At 45.2% G+C, this 14,252-nt stretch overlaps 2 protein-coding genes across 2 annotated transcripts in view; one reads left to right on the top strand and one right to left on the bottom strand.

The window, feature by feature from the left end:
• LOC308458058 (uncharacterized protein C5orf34 homolog) overlaps window positions 1–14,252 on the top strand; it is a 388,338-nt gene that overhangs the window by 314,038 nt on the left and 60,048 nt on the right. The window lies entirely within an intron of this gene.
• The window catches only part of NNT (nicotinamide nucleotide transhydrogenase), a 46,830-nt gene that overhangs the window by 18,314 nt on the left and 14,264 nt on the right, over window positions 1–14,252 (bottom strand). Inside the window, exons 5-16 of the mRNA XM_080972383.1 lie at window positions 13,921–14,009; window positions 13,086–13,273; window positions 11,566–11,699; window positions 11,009–11,200; window positions 10,217–10,370; window positions 9,205–9,366; window positions 7,834–7,944; window positions 6,025–6,170; window positions 4,822–5,017; window positions 2,958–3,191; window positions 1,426–1,586; window positions 321–500 (exon numbers count right to left, since the gene is read on the bottom strand). Of these exons, the coding sequence (XP_080828509.1) occupies window positions 321–500; window positions 1,426–1,586; window positions 2,958–3,191; window positions 4,822–5,017; window positions 6,025–6,170; window positions 7,834–7,944; window positions 9,205–9,366; window positions 10,217–10,370; window positions 11,009–11,200; window positions 11,566–11,699; window positions 13,086–13,273; window positions 13,921–14,009 (1,947 nt within the window). The remainder of the gene's footprint in view (window positions 1–320; window positions 501–1,425; window positions 1,587–2,957; window positions 3,192–4,821; window positions 5,018–6,024; window positions 6,171–7,833; window positions 7,945–9,204; window positions 9,367–10,216; window positions 10,371–11,008; window positions 11,201–11,565; window positions 11,700–13,085; window positions 13,274–13,920; window positions 14,010–14,252) is intronic.

Raw genomic sequence — 14,252 nt, 5'->3', positions numbered from 1 at the left:
AGGAACGGATTCAAATGCATGGCATACTACATCAGTATAAATACCATGTTCATGAGTTCTGGCTTTACAGCTTTAAAGATATAATGTGCTTTAAGGATTTAAAAAACAGAATCTGTACTCTGCATTGGGCAAACAACTACAAAAGAAAAAGAGCCATGGGGAGAAACCAGGGTGGGTGGAAAATGACATGAATGAACAAGTTAAAAACACAAAGACTGAAGTTACAACACAAAACTTTTCCACATACACACACACACAAAGAATTATTCCGTCTTCTCAGTGGGTTGACAGGAGAAAGCACATGTCTACGTTTTCCTTACCACACACATGATATAAGACAGGATGGCACCAGAAGAGCCAATAAGTGCGCCCACAATTGTTAGCAAGTTGTTGTTGAGCAGGAATCCTTCAGCACAGAGTGCCCAGCCAGAATAGCTGTTCAGTACAGTAATGACGACGGGCATGTCAGCCCCGCCTATGGCTGCTGTTAAAGTGACGCCCTGTGGAATGGAAATGAAACCAATAAATGAAAAGCAGGCTGGCGTATCAATTCTGCTCAAAACAATTCTGAATGATCTCCACAGCCCGCTCCTTTTCAAGCGTATCTAAATTATTCACGAAGGTCACTGAAACACCATGCCAAGACCAAACCATTGTTTTAATAACTGTTATGCAATTCTACTTATTATTTGCTGACTATCCATTAACTTCACTTTTACTAGTCATGTGTAAACTTTGTGTACTCTTTAAGCCAGGGGTCAGCAAACTTTTTCAGCAGGGGGCTGGTCCACTGGCCCTCAGACCTTGTGGGGGGGCAGGACTATATTGGGGGGGGTCTGAATGAATTTCTATGCCCCACAAATAATCCAGAGATGCATTTTAAAGAAAAGGACACATTCTACTCATGTAAAAACACACTGATTCCCGGACCATCTGCAGGCCAGATTTCCGGCCTCTGGGCCTTAGTTTGCCTACCCATGCTTTAAGCCAACAAATGTTGTTCCAAAAAAACAAAAGAATGGGTGGACAGCCCTTTTTTTTGTCAAAGGCTGCATTCCCTCAGAGGTAATCTTCTGGGGGTCACACATCACAGTGGGTGGGGTCAAAGCCCAAAAAGAGTGGGTCCACTCCCTCCCTTCCCTATTTCATTTCTCCCACCTTCACATCAAATTAGGTCAGGGAGCACAGGTGGCTAAACTGTGGAATAAAAAGATACCACACTGATTTCTTTGCATTGCTCTGTCTGGAAACTTTAGGGTTCTCCATAGACATACAACTAGCTGGCTTATAACCGCTACCTTACTTCAGCTTTGTAGGAGTTTAGCATGCCTAGTAACAAATGTGATTTTTCTGCATCCCAGTTTACAGTTTGGCATTTTCACTAGCACGGCATTCCAAATCACCCCCTTCAAATCCCATGCTTACCATAACAGCAGATAGAGCAGACACTGACCCTAAACAGGTCAGTCCAGTTGTGTAACTAGGATCGATCATGTAGGGAATCATTCCTCCCACACTTGCAGTGAGTAAGCCGGCATTCAGTAAGTGCCGGCCTGGTAAGAGGAGGGGGGCAGAATTCAGGATACCTGCAGTAAGCAAATAAGGAAGGAAATCTTTCAATTCCTAGAATTGGCAGCTTTAGAAAATCAGCAGCTTTAGGAGGAGGCAGAAGCCCACAGACCCAATATCAAGTTCCTTTTCTATTTCCATCTGCTCTACACAACTGTTGGCCCAATATCAACCCCATCTTCCATGGGCAGCATCAACAGGAAGCTGGTATAGATGCTGTTTTCTTCAATAGAGTTCCAGAAGCAATAAAATACTAGGCCTGAAATGGGTGTGGGTAACATTGCTGAACTACAACTCCCATCAGCCCTAGCAAGCATGGCCAATGGCCAGGGATGATGGGAGGTGCAGTTCAGCAACACCTGGAGGCCCAATTGTTCTCCACACCTACTCCATAACATCTTCCAATTATATACTTCAAACAATGAGCATAAGAATTGCTTTGATTGATCAGACCTATGGTCCATCTAGTATGACATTCTGCTTCCAAGTATGGACACCTATGTGTCATGGAAAGTTCATAGGTGGGACATGAAGTAATAGCCACAGCCCACGGTACATCTCCCAGAAAACAAGATAACATGAGGGTTACCTGCAGTGTAATTGCATGAAGGGGCCAAGAATGTGCCAATTTTTTAGACCCATCCCCCCAAATCTAAGGCTGCTCTCACCCCCTCCATTGCAATGTTGGGGCATAATGTCTGAAGCAGGGTGCATCCCCTAAACACACAAGCTCTCTGCAAAACTTAAAACCCAGATCACCAAGAAAATGTATTGTGTAGGGAGGCTCTGTGTATAAAAGCAGGCTTTCCACTTCAGATGTTATGTCCCAGCAGTTTATTACTCCAGGCTCCCATGAGAAAGGCACCTCAGGCAAAGAATCAGAAGCTGCTGTGTGGGTCAAACAAGAATTGCTGGACTGGCAACAAGCCCCACCCCCAGGCCCTGATTCAGCAGCTGGTAAATCTCTACAGCAGGGTTGGGGAACCTGTAGCCCCCCAGATGTTGCCGGGCGCCAACTCCTATCTGTTCCAGAAAGTACAAACAATGGTCAGAAATGATGCGAGTTATCGTCCAACAACATCTGGAAGGCTGCAGGTTCCCCAGCCCTGCCCTAGATGTCAGGAAGAATGGCTCTATCACAGCCATACATGTTAGCTTTCTATTTGCAAGTGAATCTCTTATATGTGAAAATGTATTCGATCAACTTGAATCTACACCTGCAGTCTGATATGGATACAGGACACAGGCTTACCACCTGAGCCAAAACCAAACCAAAGAGGAATGGTATGCATACATGCATACCAAAGAGTATGCAATCATGAGTACAAAGATGGATAGAATATGGCAAGGGACAGGAAGGGAAGGGAAAGGAAGAGAAGCAAATTTACCTTGGAGCTTTCCATAAGCGACGAGAGAGCCACTGAAGGTTACACCTCCAATATATGTGCCAAGGTAGGCCACAATCTTGGTGAGGTTTGCAGCTGCATCAGTATCAAAGTGAGGATACTCAATCATGTACTCAGCAATGCAGGTGAGGACAGCAGCCAGGCCAACCAAGCTGTGGAAAGCAGCCACTAACTGAGGTAAATCCGAAATCTGGATACGTTTGGCAATTGTCAGACCTGTCAAGACAAAAGTAGTAAACCATCAGATGCTGTGGTGTGTAATGAGGAAGCTGTCCCTCAATGCAGGAACATCTAAGCTAGAGACAGCATGCACTACAATACAAAAGCTTCTTCAGCATTAGCACAAATGTACAGTCTCTGGTTTGCATTTCAAGCCTAAAAATAATAATATAGGAAGTGCTGGACACACTGCAAGAAGGCCAGCAACAGCCAACATAGTCCCATCCAGATGTTGGGCTGCAAGTCCCATCAGCCTCAGCCAGTGTGGCCAATTGTCAAGGATGATGGGAGCTGTAGTCCAAAAACATCTGGAGGGCATCATACCTGATTTAAGCAAAGTCAGCACCTATTATCCAAGAAACTAAGGAGCTTTTTCCCCCAGTTATTTTCTACTCCTGACTTCAAACACCTCTACAATTTCATGGACTGTGTCCTTTAACTCTGATGATGGCTCTTGCTTGTCTTGACAGAGCATATAAAGCATGTTGTTTGTTTGATCTGCATACCACCCTTCATCCAAATATCACTGCACGGTTCACAACATAAAAATACAAAATGAGAACACAAAATACATAATAAAATGGTAAAAACGAATCAATAACCCCCCTCCCACAAGCACATTTAAACAACTACACAACGTTTCAAAGGCCTAGTTATAGAGAAATGTTTTCCCCTGGTGTCTAAGAAATACTTAATGAAGGCACCAGGCAAGCCTCCCTAGGGAGTGCATTCCACAAATGGGGAACCACCACAGAAAAGGCCTGTTCCCGTGTTGCTGCCCTCCGGACCTCTTGTGGAAGAGGTACATGAAGAAGGGCCTCAGATGATGACCACAGGGTCCAAGTCAGTTCATATGGGGAAAGAAGGTTCTTGAGGTATTGTGGCCCTGAGCCATTTAAGGCTTTATAGGTCAAACCCAGCACTTTGAACTGGCTCGAAAAACTAACTGACAGCAGGTGCAGTCAGGCCAGGATTAGTGTAATATGCTCAAAATGAGCTGAAGAACTATAAAGAAATATAAGGAACACATCTCAAAGTATTGTGAAGGTTGGGGCCAGCTCAAAGCATGAGGGGGTTCTAGTAGGCCCCATATCCTCTGCTGGTGGGCCCTGCTGGACAACCAGAAACAGCCGCTGCCTACTGTGTACGGTGGTACCTCGCGTTAAGAAATTAATTCGTTCTGGATGTCCGTTCTTACCCTGAAACTGTTCTTAACCTGAGGTACTACTTTAGCTAACGGTGCCTCCCGCTGCCGCCGCACCATTTCTGTTCTCATCCTGAAGCAAAGTTCTAAACCCGAGGTACTATTTCTGGGTTAGCGGAGTCTGTAACCTGAAGCGTCTGTAACCCGAGGTACCACTGTAATCACAAAATGTACATCTCTCCTATCTCCCCTTTGCCCATGGCCCCCACTCACCACTGTGGGCTGAAAACAGTTTTCCACCCTGCTTTATCTGCTAAAAATAAAACAAGTTTCCCCACATCTCTAAAGCATGAAGACACCTGACAGGAAAAAATGGCATCACCTACAGTAGGCTCAACTGCAAAAAAAAAAAAAAAAAAAAAGACACTGTGCTACGTTCAGAGTTTTTCCTAAAACCAGGTGGTGTTTTAGCTCTGCACTCACCTATGGTGCCACCAAGAGCCATTGCGCCCGACATCTGCGCCAGCAGCTCAGGGGATGGTTTTAGGCCTCCGAGAGTAGCTGCCATGCCCCCAGCAACACCTATCATGCCCAAAGCATTGCCAAGCCGAGCTGTTCCTTGGGTGGAGAGGCCAGCCAGAGCACCGACACAGCACAAGCCTGAACCCAGGTAGATCATCTTAAGAAGTGAAAATAGTAATAATAATAATAAGAGTTTTCGAAAAAACATATAAAGCACCTGCAATATAAAGACACTGTACCCCCCCCCCCAAAAAAAATAGAGGGTGAGAGGGTAATATAGGCCTCATCCACAGACTTCAAATCCAAAGACATACTTGGAAGGAGAGTAAAAGGAGAGTAAACCAGGACTGTTTGTGTATACCAAACAGAACCAGGATGCTGAATGCCAAAGCACATAATTTGCTGCAAAGAATGATATATTGCACTCACTGCAATTATATGGAACAACTGCAGGATTACTAAATACGTTGGCACAACTGGGGCATTCTGGCACGAGCTGCAATGAATTTGGTTGGGGAACGGCATTCTTCACCGTGCCAAGTATAAGAACAGATCTTATCTCCCTTGAAGTCCTCCGGCTCTTGCTTTGGGCTGGGAGCCTCAGAGAAGGCAGAAGACATGCACGTTTTTCCTGCTTGCTTCTGCCTCTCTCTGAAGCCAAGTGACAAATATCCACTTTGCCCTTCCACTGTACAAGCTAAAGGACTCTTAGGAGGACTTGGTGGAGACAGCAAGCCATGGCTGCCTACTAAGCCAAACCAAAATACGTGGGTCCTATTCTTTACTTAGAATGGGGGTTTAAGAACCCTCATCTTCTCTGCATTAGCAATTTGTTTGTATTATCATGTGCCATTCCCAAAGGTTCTGCAGTGTTTTCACCACAGAAGAATTGGGGCAAGCTGCAGCAAAAAAAAATAAATGGGGGGGAGGAATGACTCTCTTAGGTAGATAGAATTCAGCCTCACACAGCATGCATTTAAAGCACACACATGCAGAAATAATACAATTCTCAGCACCATTTAAAAACTACAGTTCCTAGATGTTGATTGGGGGGGGAGGGGTGTGTGCGTGCAGTCTGTAATATGCCCCCGAAAACTGCCAATTTACATTTTCTGTATGCAACGAAAGAAAATGGTACCCTGGGTCCCCAAGAGATCTTCTTACCTGTTCAATGTTATATCCGCTATGGAGAGCTGCTGCATATCCTCCTATAAAAGTGCCAGCAGGCAACAGGTACAAGTAATTGTATTCGGGGGGATCAGTGGGGCGCTTGAACATATCCAGCATCCTCTGCGTGACTAGGAAACCACCTTTCCCATAAAGAAAAGAAAAGAATATTTAGATTTCGAAAGCAGCATAATGGTATTATTGAATGCTAGGAACATGGGCAATTGTTCTGAAGTTTAAGCCTCTGTTTAATAATAGACTCTCAGCCTCTCCTAGGTTGCTGGCATGGACTGGCTGGATGCCGAGGAGTGGGGAGAGGCAACAGCTGGGGAACCCCCCCCCCAAAGGGAAGATGGCTCAGAGCCCAGGGATTGGTGGTGGGATGATGATGAGTGATCAGAGAGGGAAGAAGGGGCAGACGGGGGTGGGGTGTCGGAAGGTGGAGGCAACAGGGTTGAGTGAGCACGAAGAGTCTGCAGCAGAGGGCAGACCAGACTCAGAGGCAGGAGCGGGCACAGGAGACAGAGGCCGGCTGCTGAAGAATCCAGGGAGTCTCGCCTCTTGCTGTGACCAGCTTCCCTCAACCCCTGTTCCCCCCAGAACACAGAGAGAAATGTAAAAGGGCAGGGGAGAGATTGGTTGTGCGCAGATGCAATCTGCGACTGCTTGGGGAAAACCCAGAGAGGAGGGGTCAGGCAGCTGTGGGAAGGTAGGGACCTTCAGTCCTCATAACTGCTGCATTGGGGCAAGACATACTGGGAACAGTTGCTGGGATCACAAGGCCTGAGCTGTTTTGGTCTCTTGATGAAGAGCTAACTTCAAGGGCACTGTGTTTTTTATTACTGACCTACACGGTTCCTGACTGTGGTTCCTGACAGGTTCGTCCTCATGCTATTGTGAATTATTATATGATGCATGCAAGAGGGGGAGGCTGAAATCCGAACCAGAACAAATGTTTAGCTATTACTGACTGGGGCATGGTCCATGTGAGTCGCATGGTATCAACACATGCCAAAACCAGAGGTCCAAGAGGACCTCAGTGCATATATGTTGGAGCAGGAGAAAAATACTGTGCTGCTGATAGCTTGTGGATAAATAGCAGAGCAAGCCAGGCCTGGAATGGAAAGGTGACAGCTCAGTGGTAGAGCATCTGCTTTGCATGCAGAAGGTCCTAGGTTCAATCCCCACCAGGTATGGCTGGGAGAAACTCCTACCTGAAACCTTTGAGATCTGCTGTCAGTCAGTGTAGACAATGCTGAGCTACATGGACCAAGGGTCTGGCTCAGTCTAAGGCAGTTCATGGAAAAGCTCTCCAACACTGGCAAAGTCATCCTCCTCATGGCCTCAGCTCACTGAGGAAGTTGCTTTTACCGTACCGAGTTATACCCATTGGTCCATTTAGCTCAGTATTGTCTACATGGACGGTCAGTGGCTCTCCAGAGTTTCAGACAGGAAGCCTCTCCCAGCCCTACCTGGAGATATCAGTGATTGAACCTAAGACCTGCATGCAAGGCAAACATGTAAGGCAAACAGTCTGCCCCTGAGCTATATGGTCCTTGCTCTATAATGGGGACATTAGGACCAGTGATGGATCTTGTTGCCACTGCACAAGCTTAAGGACTCAGGTTTCTCATGAACAAATAACTAGAGGATCACAGCAATCGGTCAGAAACGTATTTCACTGGTTTCTCTCAATTTGGATACACAAGCATACCATACCTCTTGGCCACTGCAATTTGTGACATCACTGTTTTGGTTCAACATTCCTAAAGGCAATAAGCAAGAAAGCCAAAAGATAGTCCATACCTGCAATGTTGATAGAGGACACAAAAGCAGCAAGAACAGCAAGGCTTTGAGGCACATTATCAGGGAGATATTGTCCCCCCATCAGTGCCAATCCACCAACAGCTGTCAACCCTGTGGGGTGGAAAACAGCAGTTAAGTTCCTGTACAAGAGGGGAAATTGATGCCAGTTGTTATATATGCCTCCTATTCAAGAATTGACAAACACCAACAGAGATTGTTGTGTTAGTGATCCTGTTTACAATGCTCTTGTTCTGGTTTCTAACATTCCTTCTACTGTGCATTAACTGTTGCCTTATGGAACTGTGAGTTTTTGACTGATAGATTGCACTAAATTTCATTCACACCAGCAGGTTTGGTGTGACACAACAGCGAATATCATTGAACATTTCACCACCACCCAGACACAAACCCTTTAGTGTTTATGTGTACTTCTTTGCATCCATGAGTCACCCATGAAAATGGTGGGAAAGGACTGTATGCCATAATTTTCCAGGTTAGCGGGGTTGCAAATGGGTCTTTTTCCTGGAAGCAGTTAACATAGAAATGAGAGCTAAATTTTCACTAGATTTCCACAAGGGTATTTCATATTATGTGAAAGATCACACAGAACACAAAAATTATCAGGGAAAATGGAATAAGGTGCTGTCTGAATGCGTCTTAACTAGATAATACAGTACTTTCAAATCTGCATTGGACTACCCTGCCAAATGTACACTTAATGTCACCAGCAATACAGCTAGAAACTACCTACCAAATTATGACAGTGGTAAGTATCTAGATAAGGGCAGGAAACTGGATTTGGCCAGATAGTTATCTCATCAATCACCTGATGCAGAGCACTTTGCAAAAGTGTTCAGCACTTTGAAGGGGACTCTGCAAGACCCTTTTGGCTAAGCCAGGGTTTTATATGGCTGATGTTGCAAACGTTAGCCCATTCTTGGGTGACAAGAGAACTAAAACATAATTAATTCCATTTGATTATATTGCATTTTGTTAATCACTGTGTAAAACCTGGCTCCACTGTGCATAAACCTACCGATTTCCAGGCAGAATGTACATGTGATGAAATAGACTCTAGGACTCTAGTCTGTAATACCTTGTGTCCCAACAATACTTTTAGTTGGCTTTACTTATTTTTTGGTAACCATACCTAAAACCCACATTTTAGGCTTGTGAACACATTATGTGACAGCAACGTTTACCCCACAAAGAGGGAGCTGCAACCCATCCTCTGGCTGTCGGTTGAGGGCACCTATATGACACACATTTCCAGATACAGGTATGTTTGGTGTCATTTACACTTTTAAGTGACAAATCACCCCTCAGAGAAATGTCAGGGTCAAAACCAAAAAAAGCAGTCATTTGTATTACCTGAGATGGCGTTCGTCACAGACATGAGTGGCGAGTGGAGTGCAGGAGTCACACCCCACACCGTGTGGTACCCAACAATCCCAGCCAAGCCAAATGTTGTCACCATCTGAGTGAAAGCTGAATTTGGAGCGGCAACACCCAATCCGAGCAAGGTACTGAGTCCTGCAAGACAAGAGAGCATTAAGTCCTGCAATGAATGAAAACATATGGTAGATTTCATGCTAAGTTTTAAACACTGACAAAATACAGCCTCCCTTTGTTTCTACAGTTGTGTTCATTTATTAAATTTGTACCCCACACATTCCTCCAAAGGAGTCCAAGGTGGCTAAGACAGCTAGTCCTACAAAGATGGCAAAGTCATTCATTTTTCTCAAAGTAATTTTTCTAGCATTTTCAGGCTGCCTAAATAGCATGTGATCCATGGGAAGTACTAGCAAAGCTAGACCTTGCTTCTGATATTTTCTGGCAATGTACATTTCATCTCTCTCCTTCTCCCGCTTAAAGGCCCAGAATGGATTAAATAGCATGATGGTTCGGAAAGCTCTATATGTATGCACACACACACACACACACACACACACACAGTTAGTTATTCTACCTCCACCAATTTTGGCAGTGGCAAAAAAAGAAGAGTCCTGGGGTGAGCAGAGCCCATTTACCCGATAGGGATGTAAATCATTCACACACGCCAAGTCACAGAATTGATCATTTGAATGGAGTGGGGACAATAATGCCTCCCCATCTCACCTCACTGTATGGATCAACTGAGGATGGGGGCTGCAGGAATGCAAGCCACAGTTGATATGCATATGCACATACACACACACACACACACACACCTGAGAGGATTCGCCAAGGGTGAATGACCTGAGAGGAAGAGGGAAGATTAGCTATCTGGCTCCCTATAATTTGACAGCAAGATCCATCTTTACTTCTAGACATTATTAGGCCCTGGGACATCTTTGGATGCAGGTTCCACAGAGTGGCCAGAGTACGGCGGCTGCTTTCTCACCTGCTGTGTATGCAGAGGCAGTCGTCATTGTTTTCCTGAAGGGTGTAATGGTGGCTGCTTTTTCTGCTTCCAGCTCTGCCACAGTCTTCTGCTTCACAGGCGCTGCCTGAGGAATGTTCTTGGGAGGTGGTGCTGGAAAAATCACTTTTCCGTCCTGAGAAAAAGCAGTTGTGGTTTTATCCAACGGATCAGAGAATGTGCAATCTCCTGGGCTAAAGTGGACCCCCCCCCCACTGCCCAGAGACATGATTTAGCCTGCCAGTTTTTAAATCCAGAGGCAAAAGGAGTAAGAGGTGTCTGTGACTATGGGATTTGCAGCACTCTTCCGGGAAGTGTCAACAAAGGTATGGACCTACGATCCTCTCCTGCCTTGACAAAGTGGTTCTCAAGCAAATCTTATCTGCTGATTGGTGTGTGTGTATATTATAATGGCAAGGAGCTATGCACAAACATTTTTAACAAACAACAATTAACAAAGGAATAGCCAGATATCATATCTGGATAACATTGTGTGCATCTGAATGCACTGTTTAGTTCCATTCAACATGCTTGGTTCATTTGAAGCCAAAAAAGGCTAAACTGATGGATGTACCCCCAGGATTAAGTAATGCATGTATAGTGCAGTTGAACACAAATAATACTACCTTCCTTGCACATTGATGACAGATTATCCAGGGGAATTTCAAAACATTCAAAACATACAGGTGCTTTAATTCAGGTTGTAGAAAAGAAAAAAGAAAAACAGGCTGAGGCTTGGACTCCCAATTTAAAAAATAACATAGATTAGCTTACCTTCATTACCACTGTTCCTCTTACAACATGGTCCAGGGTACCATAGTCAAATTCATCCTTTATGTCAAGGAAGAACTTCTCCTTGTCCGGGCTGATGGCCTTCAGGAGCTTGGTGATGTTATTGGAATACAACGTGCTGGCTTGGGTGGCCATTCTGCTGGGAAGGTCCGTATAACCTATGTGTGTAATTCCCTGGAGATACCAAAAATATGGCTTCATGAATAAGCAAGCTGAGACACAACTCCTGAAGTCAAAGTTGGGGGGGGGAACCATTCCTAGACATCAGCATCTAAGAACATGGTACTAAATGTTGATTTTGCCAAACGAATGGGAAGGGTCACAGCTCAATGGTATACCATTTGCTTTGCATACAATAGGTCCTAGGGGTCATCTCCAGGTACGGCTGGGAATGTCCCATCAGAAACCCTGAAGAGCTGCTGCCAGTCAGTGTAGACAAGACTGGCATGTGTGGGTGGGGCCCTGACTTACTCCATTTACAAAGGCTGCTGCTGAAAGCGGCTACTAAGAATATCTGGTGGCTATTAAGAAACCAGTACCTTGTGAATATAGAGTTCTCCTGGCTTTGTAGTTTCAATGTTTCCCCCAGCTTCAGCAGCTAGGTCTACAACAACTGAGCCTTCCTTCATCAATTCAATCATATCTTTCCGAAAGAGGATTGGAGCTTTTTTACCTGGGGGGGAAAGTAGGAAAGCACTGTATCAAGTACACCAAATAAGGAAGAACCAGTGATCACATTTTCCTCTAAAGCAGCAGTTCTCAACCTGTGGGTCCCTAGATGTTGTTGGACTACAACTCCCATCATTCCTGAGCTCTGGCCTTGCTAGCTAGGGGTGATGGGAGTTGTAGTTCAACAACATCTGGGGACCCACAGGTTGAGAAAGGGTGCTCTAAAGGAAGAAATGATTTCTCTTAATTTTCCCCTTGATTTGCATGTAATTCAGTAAACATAGTATTTTAGCTGCATGCATGCATTTCCATACGCAACAATCTGATTCACTTCCAGATTATCCCAGATTCAATGGGAGCAAGATACATCCCTAGATAGGAAGAAGCCCTCTCCTCCACTAAGACGCTACCGAAAACATCATGGGAAGTTGAAGAGTGGCCAACCTCATGGGAGGCTTGGTGCTGAGTATTCCAAATTGTATCCCAAACGAGACAGCAGTAAAGTGTTATGGGCAGAAATGTACTGTACAGTGGTACCTCGGGTTACAGATGCTTCAGGTTACATATGCTTCAGGTTACAGACTCCGCTAACCCAGAAATAGTACCTCAGGTTAAGAACTTTGCTTCAGGACGAGAACAGAAATTGTGCTCCTGCGGCGCGGCGGCAGCAGGAGACTCCATTAGCTAAAGTGGTGCTTCAGGTTAAGAACAGTTTCAGGTTAAGAACAGGAACGAATTAAGTACTTAACCCAAGGTACCATTGTAATGGGAAGAAACCTAGCAGTCTTGCACACGAACTCAGCTCTGAGGTGGTGACTACTTTCAGCCGGAAGGTCAGCAGAAGTTAGTATCAATGGCAGATTTATTCATGTCTTTTGCAGGGCTAACATCTTGGGCTCCAAATGGCACAAAGCAAAAGCAAGAACAATGCCAACTAACCGACAGCTTGCATTTGGACCACAGTGTGCAGAGAGAGAGCGAGAGGAAGAGGTTGAAAACTTCCCTCGCAGTCATGATCCTGACGAAAATCACTCTCTCCTGCACTGCTAATAGCCTTCAGAAAAGACCACCCAATATTGAATGAACCTTAACACCTTCACCATGAGCTAAATACCAACACAATGAAGGAGCAATTTTGGCAAGATCATGGCTGGGGAGGCAAGGATTCAATTTTCCCTCTCTATGCATTGTGGTCCCAATAAAAATCATTGTGTGCACATGTGCCTATTATCAAAGTTTTTAAAAACATGATGTACTAGCCAGTGACGAATTTCGAGTCATGTGCTGTTTTGACGCCAAGTCAGAACAAATATGTTTGCAAATCTGCTTAAGTAAACACATTCTTTTCATTTCAACAGGAAAAGGGCTGCCTGCTCCACAGGACACCTACCAGGAATGAGAGCTGTCGTGATGATAATGTCAACATCTTGGCACTGTTTTGCAAAGAGTTTCATCTCGGCTTCAATGAACTCTTTAGACATCTCTTTTGCATAGCCTCCCTGCCCTTCCCCAGATTCTTTTAGGTCAACCTCCAAAGGCTCCGCACCTAGTGATTTGAACTGCTCCAATGCTGCAGCTCTGTAAATTTGAAGAGAAAAATAAGCTATTAACAGGAAGGGTGTTGGGGAGAAACGAAAGGACAGCGTTAGCGAAGGCTCCACCCAGGAAGGGCTTTTTACTGGGTCAAATAGGCCCACAGGGGTGGTCTAGATGGACCAAAGCCCAGCTTTTTAAGGGAATTTCCTATGTTTCTCTGGGACCCCACATATGACATGCTGGCCCAAACTCCTTGGCAGAATAAAGGTAAAGGGACCCCTGACCATTAGGTCCAGTCATGACCGACTCTGGGGTTGCGGCGCTCATCTCACTTTATTGGCCGAGGGAGCCGGCGTACAGCTTCCGGGTCATGTGGCCAGCATGACTAAGCCACTTCTGGTGAACCAGAGCAGCTCACGGAAACGCCGTTTACCTTCCCGCCAGAGTGGTACCTATTTATCTACTTGCACTTTGACATGCTTTCGAACTGCTAGGTTGGCAGGAGCAGGGACCAAGCAACGGGAGCTCACCCCATCGCTGGGATTCGAACCGCTGACCTTCTGATCGGCAAGTCCTAGGCTCTGTCGTTTAACTCACAGCACCACCCACGTCCCCTCCTTGGCAGAATAGATGGATACAAACGAAATAGTAAGGCCGCTAGCAATAATTTACAATGGGTATGCACATACCTGGTATCAAACCCACGAACCACAGCTCCCATTGATTTAGCTGCTCCTGCAGATGCTAAGCCTGCGACTCCACCACCAATGATCAGAACCTGCGTCCGCAAGACACAGTGCAGTTAAGTCACAAATCAACTGGCATTGGTTCAGGGTCAATGAATATGGAATGAAAATGGTTTCCTGAGCCTGAATATTTTACAAGCAAGTTCAAGCAGAACCCAGCTTCTTCAGTGCCTTACCAAAAAAAAAAAAGCAGTCAGCCAGTCAACGGAATAATATTTCAATCAAAAGGACCCTTTGCAACTTCCCAGCCATCAGGTAGCTATTTTGTAAACAAG

This window comes from Podarcis pityusensis (genome assembly GCF_964106645.2).
Source record: "Podarcis pityusensis genome assembly, chromosome: 11".
In the NCBI taxonomy this organism is placed as follows: Eukaryota; Metazoa; Chordata; class Lepidosauria; order Squamata; family Lacertidae; genus Podarcis; species Podarcis pityusensis.
The sequence above is the reverse complement of the archived record's forward strand: the minus strand, read 5'-3'. Positions and strand labels throughout refer to the sequence as shown.